Consider the following 13190-nt stretch of genomic DNA (forward strand, 5'->3'; position numbering starts at 1 on the left):
AAAATTATTTTTAAAAAATATTATTGAGAAGACTCTTACTAATACTGGGAACTTGACACTTAGGGTGGTTTAAAATTAAATGACTGGTCTGCCTTTAATAAGAGCATTTTATGAAGCAGCATGTATCTTACCATTCTTTGACCCTGTTCTCCCATTCAATCACAAGCTTCACATGCAGAGGGCCGCCAGGACCGCATAATTTCAGGGCCCTGTGAGAGAAGGACATGATTCAGATTGTGAGTTCGGTATTCAGACACTAGGGGGCAAACTATAATCAGTTTTGTGAAGTTCATAATCAATTCAGTCTCAGGCAGTACATCATTTGGCACACTGACACTGTCGATCTGTTCAATTTTGCCATTTTGTTTAAAAATATATTTTTAAACTGAATTTACACTACTGTTCAAATGTCTGGGGTCAGTAAGATTTTTTTGAGGATGTAAATACTTTTATTCAGCACATTAAACTGATCAGACTTTTGTTTCAAAATATTTTTATTTCAAACAAGTGCTGTTCTTTTGAACTTTCTATTACTTCAGAAAAAGGTTTAATGATTTCCACACTAATATTAAGCGACACAACTGTTTATATACAGTAATGTATTTTTTATTATAATTTAATTCAAGTTTTTTTTTGGCCATTGATTGTGCAGTAAAGGAGGGAGGCAGGAGGTATGACATGCAACAGGCTCATGACCAGACTCGACTATAACAAATGTCACACCACTGCGATACGGCTCTAATGTTATTTCGTTTTCTCGAACATGTACTTTCACTCATTTCATCATTACAAAAGACAAAAGAATGAGGAAAAGTCAGAGGGATAGAGAAAAGGCTAAAAAGTCAGAACAATGGCAACTTTATCTTTCAAAATTGCAAGTCTAAAATTAGCTTTTTATTACTCATGTTAATTACCACTTGGATTCATCTGCAGGTCTCACTATCATTACAGGTTCTCAGAATGAGAAAATAAATCAATCAAATATGGCCTATGGACACAAATGACAATAATCACCAGGCTAAACCACAAGAGAGAGGAAAAACACACAGCGTTCAAGCCCTCACTGTTCACCCTGTGCAATTCTGCAAACAATCGATCAAATATGACAAAGGGAAAAGCTGTGGCAAAAAGGAGTGCAGGGTAATTTGAAGATGTGACTGGAGCATGGCTGAGTTTTTCTGAGAGCTAGGCTAAAGCCAGATTAATTCTGACACGCAGTCCGTCTGCATTAATTGCGATTGTTTCTGAGAGGATTTAAATGCAGGGAACAATAATTCAGAGACGTGAGGGGAATTCACTTGAATTCATCAGCTCTGGTCTATTGAGAAGAAAGCTCTGACACACACATGCACAAGGGTTTTCTTATCTCGCGCCGAACAACTTATCTTGTCTTACACTGAACAATTTACCTTATCTCAACCTGAACTTTGGGGAGCCACACACACACACACAACTTTGTTTCTGGAGTTACACTAACTAACTTTGGATGCTTTTTCTCCATTCTCTTAACTTGTGTTCGTACGAACAATCTATTTGATGATAAATGTTTGTGGCAACCATATGCTTCCTGTCATTACATAACGTGGTCTTCTTAACTCAATCTTGCTTGTGAAACCTCTAGATGAAGGAATACATCTTCAGCAATGGCTGACAAACTTAATTACTTGCACAGTTAAACACTGCTGGCTTTCAGAACACAAGAGCAGCAGCTTGCGTCAGAGAACAGCAGGTAACCACATGAGAAATAGAATGTCTCTGCTATCATCTGAACATCATAATTACAAATAAACAACCTATTTATACAGTGACAGACATGGATGAGAGTGCAAAAATGAAGTGTTGGTAAGAAGAGATGATCAGACACCTCTGCAACATTCATATTTTTCAAATCTGCACCAAACAAAAAAGTACAGTGCTAGTATCCTGGTATAGTTAATGCTTACAAATGTCATTGAACTTTCAATTCATGTGCTTTTTAAAAATCTACAAATGATTTTGAAGAAATTATTTGTTAATGTACTTTTGAACTACCAAATGTCATTAAACTTGAGTTCACATAAAATTAGCTTAATTAGTCATTTAAACACCTCACAAACTATTCACGTTAACATATTAAATCATAATCACAGTCTGTAAAGGTCAATTTGGTCATTGTTTGTTGTTTAGGCTACTATTTACTTGTCTTAACAAAATTAACATTTATAATTTGTTTTTGCAGATAAGCTTTTCATCATTTGTAAAGGTTTACTAATCATTATTATCTTTATGAGCAGTCATCTGAATGGCAAAAAGTGTCCCAAATGACCTGAATTCACCCTATTTACAAATCTTTACAAATCATTAGTTAATGTTTTTGCAGTACCCATTCTAGTTGAAACTATTCATCATTTGTAAATGTTTATAAACGTTTACTAATCATTTAGTGCCACGTAACGACGTTCCTGTAAAGGGTAGTTAGTTAGCTTTAGCTAAATGCTTGCTATAGCAATTTGTAACACACTAGCAATTTGGTAACACACATTATAATTTGGGTGCAAAACATGTTTTATTGCCTTATACACTATTTATAAAAGTTATACACTCTAAAAAACCCCAGCGTTGGGTAAAATACGGATGAACCCAGCGATTGGGTTGTTTTTACCCAGCAGTTGGGTTACTGCCCAGAAGGTTGGGTTAAACATTTAACCCAACTGTTGGTTGAAAACAACCCAGCATGTGTTCTGCCCAATATTTACCCAGCACTGGGTTGTATTTAACCCAACATTTTTTAGAGTGTATTATTCCTATATAAACAGGAAAAAGAAAATCAGTTTACCAAGAAAACGATTGTTCATTTATCAAAACAATGTAATACTGAACAATGTAAACATATTGAATGTGTTCCCTTATATTAATCAAACTGACCCCAGTACACTGTTGACCCCTTAACCAACCCGTAATCATACCCATACCACCAAACCTGTCCTTAACCTTACCCATATCACACCTCAACAGCAGCAAAAAAGTTGTGCATTAACAAAAGCTTTTAATTACTGCATAACATATGTTAAAATCATCTGTAGAGTTTCAAGAAGAGCATGATCAAATGAACAGAAAGTTTGATGACATTTGTAAGCATATTCATTTTACATGAAATAATGATCTATTAATAACTAGGTAATGTTTAGTAAGTTTATTAGTAAACATTAACAAGGACATTATCTCATATTTCTAGCTATTTTAATATATTAACTAATCTGTTTAGCATTAAATAATGTTTGTTAATGATTTATTAATGAAAGTTATTATAAAGTGTTACCCAATTATATATACGCGTTGGTTGCACGATGGCTTTAATGGTCACACCACTTGAGTTTCATTTAACAGAGAAAAAAAAAATTGTATTAATATTTATTTTTAATTTAAACACACACACACACGCACGCACGCACACACACACATGCACACACACACGCACACACACACACACGCACACACAGGCAGATTTAGTGAATTGGGGGGCCCAGGCAAATATAGGAATGGGGCCCTATACATTTGCACACATTTACCTTTTCATGTATATGTTATAAAGGGATTCTTTCATTTACATTTACATTTATTAATTTAGCAGACACTTTTATTCTTTCATGTTGTAGACCACAAAACAGCAATTGATTTACCGTTGAGATACAAGTTTTAACAAAAAAAAATTATTATTATTTTTTTTAAGAAAAGGGATGAGTCAGAAGTATAAATTATTATATTATTTAAAACTGATTTATGTGGGTGGATTTTCGCATTGGTCTGAAAAAACCCCCCAGCAGACTGGATTATTGAAAATGCACATTCATTATCTGCCAGTAGGAGGTGCTTTTGGAACGTCAGAAATATAGCAGTTTCCCCGGTAATGGCTGTAAACAAAGCAGTGCTCAGATTATAAATGATACTTTATCAGGTAAAATGAAAATGACATTTTTTTTCTGTTCTAAATGTACCTTAAATTAATACTTAAATTAAGTTTTTAATAGACATGTTTCAAAGGTCATAGATGTTTTTCAAAGAACTTGTTCATATCTATCAGACACATGAAAAAAAGAACATAGAAATACCAGGTTCCTATTACTTCTCTTTCTTTGCACTGAGCAATTTACATTTTTGCAGGACAGGTCAGCTCACTTCTTCAGAAAATGCAAAATGTACATTTATTATTACATTTGTTTGCCTCTCTGTGCCACATACTGTATTTTTATGCAGCTAAATTCTCAATAAAACTGTTTTCATTGGTATATTTTTCTGTTTCTTTTGTCAGACAATGGGATGAATATGAAATAGTGACTGAAACGTGATCCATTAAGACTACAGTTGTGGTCAGAATTATTGAAACCCTTGGTAAATATGATCAAAGAAGACTGTGAAAATTAACCTGCTTTGTTAATCCTTTTGATCTTTTATTTAAAAAATTCACAAAAAGCTAACCTTTCATTGGATAATAAGAATTTAAAATGGGGGGAAATATCATTATGAAATAAATGTTTTTCTCAAACACACATTGGACACAATTATTGCACCCCTAGAAATTCTTAAGAGTAAAATATCTCTGAAGTATACTCCCATTCATATTCACAATTTTGAGCACTCTAGGGTGATTATGAACATGAAATTATCCAGCCATGGCTTCCTGTTTCACAGAAATATAAATAGGAGGGAAAACAAAGCCCAAATTCCCTTAATCATCCATCACAATGAGAAAAAACTAAGAATATATTTCTGATGTGCAGCAAAAGATAATTGAGCTTCACAAATTAGTGAAGTGGCTTTAAGAAAAGAGCTAGAGCAGTGAAAATCCCCATTTCCACCACAATAATTAAGAATTTCCAATCAACATAAAATGTTATGAAACTGCCTGGAAGAGGACGTGTGTCTATATCGTCCTAATGCACGGTGAGAAGGAGCGTTTGAGTGGCTAAAGACTCTTCAAGGATCACAGCTGGAGAATTGCAGAAAATAGTTGAGTCTCGGGGTCAGAAAACCTTAAAAAAAATTGTCAAACAGCCCCTACATCACCACATGTTGTTCGGGAGGATTTCAAGAAAAATTCTCCTCACTCATCCAAAAACAATCTCCAGCATATTCAGTTATCAGACAGGACTGGCACTTCAAATGGGACTGGCTTCTATGGTCAGATGAAACTAAAAAATGAGCTTTTTAGCAGCAAACACTCAATATGGGTTTGGTGAACACAGGGATAAAAAGTACCCCATGTGTACAATGAAATATACTGCTGTATTTGTGATGTTGTGGGCCTATATTTCTGCTGGAGGTCCTGGACATCTTGTTCAGACGCATGGCATCATGGATTCTATCAAATACCAACAGATAAAAATCAATAAGTGACTGATTCTATTAGAAATCTTATAATGGGCCATGTTTGGATCTTCCAACCGTACAATAATCCAAACACAAACCTCAAAAACAACACAAAAATGGGTCACTGAGCACAAAACCAAGCTTCTGCTGGCCATTCCAGTCCTCTGACCTGAACTCTGTAGAAAATGAGTGAGGTGAACTGAAGAGAAGAAGCACCGTCATGGAGCTGTGAATCTAAAGGATCTGGAGTGATTCTGGATGAAGGAATGGTCTCTGATCTCTTGTCAGGTGTTCTCTAACCTCATCAGGCATTATAGGAGAACATTTAGAGCTGTTAAACTGACAAATGGAGGTTTCAAAAAGTATTGAATAAAAAGGTGTCGTTAATTGTGACCAATGTGTATCAGAGAAAAACATTTATTTCATAATGATATTTCCCCCCATTTTAAATTCTTATTATCCAATGAAAGGTTAGCTTTTTGTGAATTTTTTTAATAAAAGATCAAAAGGATTAACAAAGCAGGTTAATTTTCACAGTCTTCTTTGATCATATTTACCAAGGGTTTCAATAATTCTGACCACAACTGTATATAACCAGCTCTCCCTTCCAAGATGTTAATCTGCACAAAAATCCTGATTTATAACCGTGCCATCGTCTGATAAAATCAATTTCGTGCTGGGAAAGAGAGACCTCACGCTCATGCGGCAGTCAGCTTCAGATGCATAATATTTTTCATTTGCTACAAGCAGGATATACAAGGAGCACGTTCAACTCGGACACGCAGACAGTTGTTGTGGTAATAAACACCGTAAACAGCAACCGTTTGCGTGTCCGCACTTAATGCGCATCTTGTATATGAAAAGCATTTTAGGGGGCCCTTGGCTTTTGGGGACCCAAGGCAGTCGCCTACCTTTGCCTAATGAGTAAGTCCGCCCCTGCACACGCACACACACACACACAAACACGGGTTTCCATTTTTTGTGGGTATATTACTGTAAACTGTATTTTATATCCCCTTACTGTAACCCTACACCTAAACCTACCCTTTACAGAAACTTGCTATTTTAGATTCAAAACACTTAATTCTGTGTGATTTATAAGCTGTCCCCACAAGGACAGACTTTACTGGTATTACTACATTTGTGGGGACATTTGGTGCTCATAATGTAGGAAATACCAAGTACACACACACACACACACACAAACACACTGCATGTGTGTATGGTCTTTCTACTGTCCAACATGTATTTTCTATCGCCCTACACCAACCCTACACCTAAACCTACCACTCACAGGAAACGTTCTGCATTTGAGATTTTCAAAAACTTCATTCTATATGATTTATAAGCTTGTTTCCTCATGGGGACCTAAAAATGTCCACAAGGTCAACATTTACTTGTTTTACTATTCTTGTGGGGACATCAGGTCCCCATAATGTGATAAATACCAGGTACACACACACACACACACACAGACAGAGAAACAGACAGACACAGACACACTCCTTAGTTTGTGATTTCATACATAATCTGCTCTAAGGATCCATTCCATTTTACTGAACTCTAATTTAAAAACATTAAACTTTAAAGTAGAACACATTCACAAATAAAAACATCATAATTCTGTTATATTCACTTCAGGGGGAGGAAAACAGCACAGAATAGCAGGCACAGAAGCAAATGAGGCTGCCATCACGACTGTGGAGCTGAGTTTTAAGCTCTTTAAATTGAGAAATGGATCATTGGCTTTCGAGGCTGTGTGTGTTACACCTACATCACTGAGAGGATGAGCTCTTCATGCTTTGGCTTGTTGGGTTTGTCTCTCTAGAGCCTCAAAAATCATGATGCAGAGGAGAGGATACAATTAGTGCAAACTAGGTTAAAATACTGTGATGTGGGTGTTTGGAGACCAATTAAAAAGTTTAAAGCAGCTGGATATATTAACTTTAGCGCCACTGATGAGCATTTAGGGTGTACAGAAAACATTCTGTATCAAGGAATTTCTAGACATACACTACAGTTCAAAAGTTTGGGGTCAGTATGATTTTTTATTTTTTTTAAAGAAAGTGATACTTTCACTTTTGAAACTTTTGACATTTTTGTGTTGTTTTTGAGGTTTGTGTTTGGATTATTGTATGGTTGGAAGATCCAAACATGGCCCATTATAAGATTTCTAACAGAGTCAGTCACTTATTGATTTTTTATCTGTTGGTATTTGATAGAATCCATGATGCCATGTGTCTAAACAAGATGTCCAGGACCTCCAGCAGAAATCAAACATCAACCTCCAGCCCATAACATCAAAAATACAGCAGTATATTTCATTGTACACATGGGGTACTTTTTATCCCTGTGTTCACCAAATCCATCTTGAGTGTTTGCTGCTAAAATGCTAATGTTTTAGTTTCATCTGACTATAGAAGCCAGTCCTATTTGAAGTTCCAGTTGTGTCTGATAACTGAATATGCTGGAGATTGTTTTTGGATGAGTGAGGAGAATTTTTTTCTAAGGTTTTCTGAGCCCGAGAGTCAACTATTTTCTGCAATTCTCCAGCTGTGGTCCTTGGAGAGTCTTTAGCCACTCAAACCACTCATTTTCACCGTGCATTAAGACGACATAGACACACGTCCTTTTCCAGGCAGATTCATATTGTCCTGATGGTGGAAATGGGAATTTTCACTGCTTTAGCTCTTTTCTTAAAGCCACTTCACTAATTTGTGAAGCTCAATTATCTTTTGCTGCACATCATAAATATATTCTTTTGTTTTTCTCATTGTGATGGATGATTAAGGGAATTTGGGCTTTGTTTTCCCTCCTATTTATATTTCCGTGAAACAGGAAACCATGGCTGGATAATTGCATGTCCATAAACCCCCTGGAGTGCTCAAAATTGTGAATATGAATGGGAATGTACTTCAGAGATATTTTACTCATAAGAATTTCTAGGGGTGTGAATAATTGTGTCCAACATGTATTTGAGAAAAAACATTTATTTCATAACGATATTTCCGCCCATTTTAAATTCTTATTATCCAATGAAAGGTTAGATTTTTGTAATTTTTTAAAATAAAGGATTAACAATGCAGATTAATTTTCACAGCCTTCTTTGTGAAAATACCAAGTATGCTGATGACTGTGTGCACACATATATATATATTAATAAATATATATAATAAATGCTGCTCTTCTGAACTTTCTATATATCAAAGAATCTTGAAAAAAATGTATCAAAATTTCCACAAAAATATTAGGCAGCACAAATGTTTCCAACTTTGAAAATAGTAAGAAATGTTACTTGAGCACCAAATCAGCATATAAGAATGATTTCTGAAGGACCATGTGACACTGGAGTAATGGCTGCTGGAAATGCAATGGTTTTGCATCACATGAATAAATTATATTTTAAAGTCTGTTCAAATACAAAGTATTTATTCTAAATTATAATATTTTACATTATTACTGTTTTTACTATGTTGTTGATCAAATAACATCAACCGTAGACAGAATCTTTCAAAAACATTGACTTAATTGTACCGCTCCCAAACCTTTGAACGGTAGTGTATGTTTAGTGTTTTGTTTTTTCTCGGCTGGGTTATGTGGGCTCACCTGTCCACGGTTGGGTGGCACAGAGGTCTGCTGTCGTGGGGAGACAGGTAACTGCAGGAAGCCGACCCACCCACCACACGAATCCTAAACAGTTCAGTAGTCTGTAGAAGGCACAATAAAGCTCATTAGCACAAATATAACATCAAATTATTGATTCACTCCATGTGTAGCTTATTTTAACTAAAAGTCATTATGTGAATAAGAACTGCATAAAGATTATTCAAAAACTCTAATTTAGTGTTCCATAGGAAAAATAACAGCATTTAGGTTTGTAATGACATAAGGATGTGAACAGTGCTATATAGTTTGTGAACCCTTCAAATGGTCTGCTTTTCTGAATAAATTTGACCAACTCTACCAATTAAAAGTTTAGGGTCAGTACGTTTTTTCTTTAATGTAATGCTTTTATTCAGCAAGGATGCTTTAAAATGATCAAAAGTGACAGTAAAACCTCTTGCCTTGTTACAAAAAATGCTACTTTCTATTAATCAAAGGATCCTGAATAGACATATTAAGCAGTACAACTGTTTTCAAGGTTGACAATAATAATAAATGTTACTTGAGCACTAAATCAGCATATTAGAAAGATTTCTGAATGATCATGTGATAACTGAAGACTGGAGTGATGACTGCAGAAAATTCAGCTTTGCCACATAAATACATCTTATTTTAAAACATATTAAAATACAAAACATTTGTTTTTTAAATAATATATCACACTATTACTGTTGTACTGTATTTTTGATCAAATAATTGTAGTCTTGGTGCAATTTTTTTTTTTAGCAAACAAACAAACCAATCTTACTAACCCAAACTTTTGAGCAATAGTTTGTATAGATCAGATCTTCTGCTAATGTTGATTTAAGAGTGAACCTTTTCCTTCAGAATCTGGTTTGACCAGCTTTAGTGACAATAATGGCAATCAAATATGTTCTGTGACTGGGGATCAGATCTATTTGTGTGTTCACGAGTTCTTACTTACATATATTTAGCACGAGTTACGTAATGCGTATTTGGCGTGTATGGTAATACGTAGTTGGCGTGCTATCCTGGGGAAGGGCTCTGAGCTCGGGAATGGCCCGAACCCAGAGTATCCCCCCGTAGTATGGTGAGAACTTAGTGATATTGGTGGTGAAGGGGTGGTGGAGGGATGCTGATAGACCGTCAAATGAGTGGAGGTATGTCAGCTGTATTTACATCCATGAGTTGATTGACTTGATTACGTGCCACTTGTGTTTAATTAGGCTAATTATCTGATGTGCTCCTCCCGAACTTTGTTAATAAAACATCATTTAAGTTCATTGTCTTGTTGCAGGACCCACTTTCTGTTTAGCTTCAGTTCAAGGACTGGACACTGTAGAAAATGTAGGGTTCATCATTCCATCAATGATGCCAAGCCTAGTACAGAGGCAGCAAATCAGCCCCAAACAATAATAATGCCACCACCATGCTGTACAGTTGGGATGAGGCTCATATTATTGAATGCACTGTTTTGGTTTCCCCCAAATGTAATGCTTCTCATTTAAAACAATGGTTATATTTAGGCCTCATATGTCCACAAGACAGTCTTCTGTCTCACCCACGTGAGACACCAAACTTTGGATGAGTAGCAATATTCTTCTTGGAGAGCAGTGGTTTTCTCATTACCAGAGCTAGGTAGATTACTTGTAGTCTGTGATTACAGATTACATGAAGAAAACTGTAGTTAGTAACATAATCTATGCTACTCGTTTTAGGAAATGTTTTCGGAATACTTTTTATATTACTTTTTATCAAACGTTTTAAACTTACTATTAAACATACTATATTGATATAAAAAAGCAAAGGGAAAGAAAATATATTCCTTGGAATGTTTCTTTCTGTCTATTTTTGGGAATGTAATCAAAGCTGAATGGTATGACACACAGTTGCTTTTTTAGAAAGGAACATTTAAAAGAGGAAAAAAAGAAGAATTAGGGAGAATCAATAAATTATGAATAATTTAATGCCATTGTGTGAATAATATGTAATCATGTAATCCATAAAAGGTAACTGTAATCTGATTATGAGTATTTTAAAATGTAATTTTATTATGTAATCCAGATTACATGTAATCAGTTATTACCCAGCACTGCTCATTGCTGTGCTGGCATCAGTGGCATGCATACCATTCCTGGTCCTGCGTTTGCTTGATGGTGACGGTTCATAAACACTAATCTCAGACAACGTAAAAGAGGCCTGGGGATCCTTAGGTGTTACCCTTGGGCCCTTCTTTGAGTATTACTTGTCTTGCTCCTGGAGTGATTTTTGTTAGACAACCACTCAAAAGTAAAGTAACATTGCATCTGAGATTCTTTCACTTGTATACTTCAATATGTACTGTAATCTGATTGAATCTTTTCCAGCTTGGGGTGCATCAACAATGATTTTCTAGAAGTCCTCAGAAATGTCTATGACCAAGAAATGTTATATATGTGTTGATCAATGTTTATACGTGAATAAGAGCCTAAATATGGTTGTCATTTAATCAATCAAGCCTCTTCAGGAGACTAATTGAACAGTTGGATTCATATGTATCACTTTTATGATCTCTTAATCAACTTTCGGTGGAATGCACTTTCAATGGAGGAACAGAAACCTCTCAGGTTTCATTAAAAATAACTTCATTTGTGCTTCCAAGATGAACTAAAGTCTTACGGATTTGGAGCAACATGAGAATAACTAAATGCCAGAACTATGATTTTTGTGTGAACTAACCCTTTAACCTCCAGGTTTATGTTTGAATATACCAGGGCCTGTTAAACAGAATTTTTACCCCATTATTTTTTAATTATATGTTAATAACCATATATACTTCTTGGAAAATTCTGTCAATTCATGAGTGACAACATTTCAAAATCTTGATTTATAAATATTCTAGCACCGCTGAAAATAATGAAAACCTGATCATTTCCTGATAATATCACATTCTTTGCATTAACAAATTTATTGCATTAACAGTTTTGAAAAGGCATTTGTTTCATTCTTTCTCTGGAAATGACAGCAGCATGAGTTATAGTGGAACTGAGGAAGAGAGGAACATCAGGCTCTAAAGATGCAATTTAAAGCAGAAATAGAGCAAAATGGAGCTGTACTCAAGCATACAGAGTGATAAATTAAAGATTTAATAGGAACCAATGAACAGATGAAAACGGCAGCAATCTTTTGTTTGAGAAGGTGAGTTTATATTGGTCCTTTAATTTATTACGGTGTGAAGACATTACAACAATACAACTCTGCTCTCTGCAGTACTGGACAATCTGTTGTACTGAACCAATTAGGAGACATTGTAAGATCTCTTGTGTCTTTCTCTCTCATTAATTTTCTGAAATACGCTCTAACACGTTTAGTTTATTGTGCAGCTCAAGGCTCCTATACAATCTATCAGGTATAATATTGTAAGCAAAAATAAGTCGCAAGAATTAGCATAAAATACAGAGTCAGTGAACAGGACCGGTGTTACAACACAATTATATCCAGTTTTAAAGAATTGCTGCTCAAAGTGGCATTTAATGCATTAGTTAATTTGATAAACGTAAGCTGTTAGTCAGTTAAACATATTTCTACTATAGTGATTAAAATTGATTAAAATGTATTTAATGTTTTAACTCAAGATGATTCCCTGACTTTTCAAACTTTAAAAGTTAAACTAGTCTCTCTTTTTGGGAAAACGGATATATTTACACTGTATATTGACATTCCTGTTGTATATTTGAACTTACAATAATCAGGTTCTTCAGCATGTATCTAAAAGTAAATGACTGAAAATATGCACATTTGTTCATATTCAATCAGTAACTCAAACAGGTGTGTATTTAATACGAGTGAAAAATAATCTATACTCATGACCGTCTCTCTTTCTCTTCATCTCTCAATCGCCTGTTCAACTCATTAGTCTCTATGATGATCCTTCTCCCATGTGCATATTTAAGCTTGCAGGGAGAGAGGTGTCATAATTACAGAGGGGCTTCTGTCATAATAAAGAGAGATTCGGTATCCTATAATTACTTTAACTCTAACCACAGCATATGCGGCTAACCAAGACTAGTAATTTATGTTCAGCTCACACTCACCTTTATGATTGTATTTTTTTTAAACAAGTAAAGCTTATTGCAGACACTCTGTTGTAGATGATCCCAAGACAGAGTCCTTTCTACTCTCATCAGGATTGGAGGCCCAAACCTGGAGAGAAAAAGAGAAAGTCAAAATGAGTGACAGGA

At 35.2% G+C, this 13190-nt stretch overlaps 1 protein-coding gene across 1 annotated transcript in view; it reads right to left on the reverse strand.

Annotated features, from left to right (window-relative positions):
* Nucleotides 1-13190, reverse strand: part of LOC306878836 (ubiquitin carboxyl-terminal hydrolase 43-like) — a gene marked incomplete at its 3' end in the record, with an annotated part of 99275 nt that overhangs the window by 13381 nt on the left and 72704 nt on the right. The window contains exons 8-10 of the mRNA XM_079431395.1: nt 13044-13152; nt 8953-9053; nt 132-209 (exon numbers count right to left, since the gene is read on the reverse strand). Coding sequence (XP_079287521.1) covers nt 132-209; nt 8953-9053; nt 13044-13152 — 288 coding nt within the window. The remainder of the gene's footprint in view (nt 1-131; nt 210-8952; nt 9054-13043; nt 13153-13190) is intronic.

The sequence above is a fragment of the Barbus barbus genome (assembly GCF_936440315.1).
Source record: "Barbus barbus genome assembly, chromosome: 13".
Classification (NCBI taxonomy): domain Eukaryota; kingdom Metazoa; phylum Chordata; class Actinopteri; order Cypriniformes; family Cyprinidae; genus Barbus; species Barbus barbus.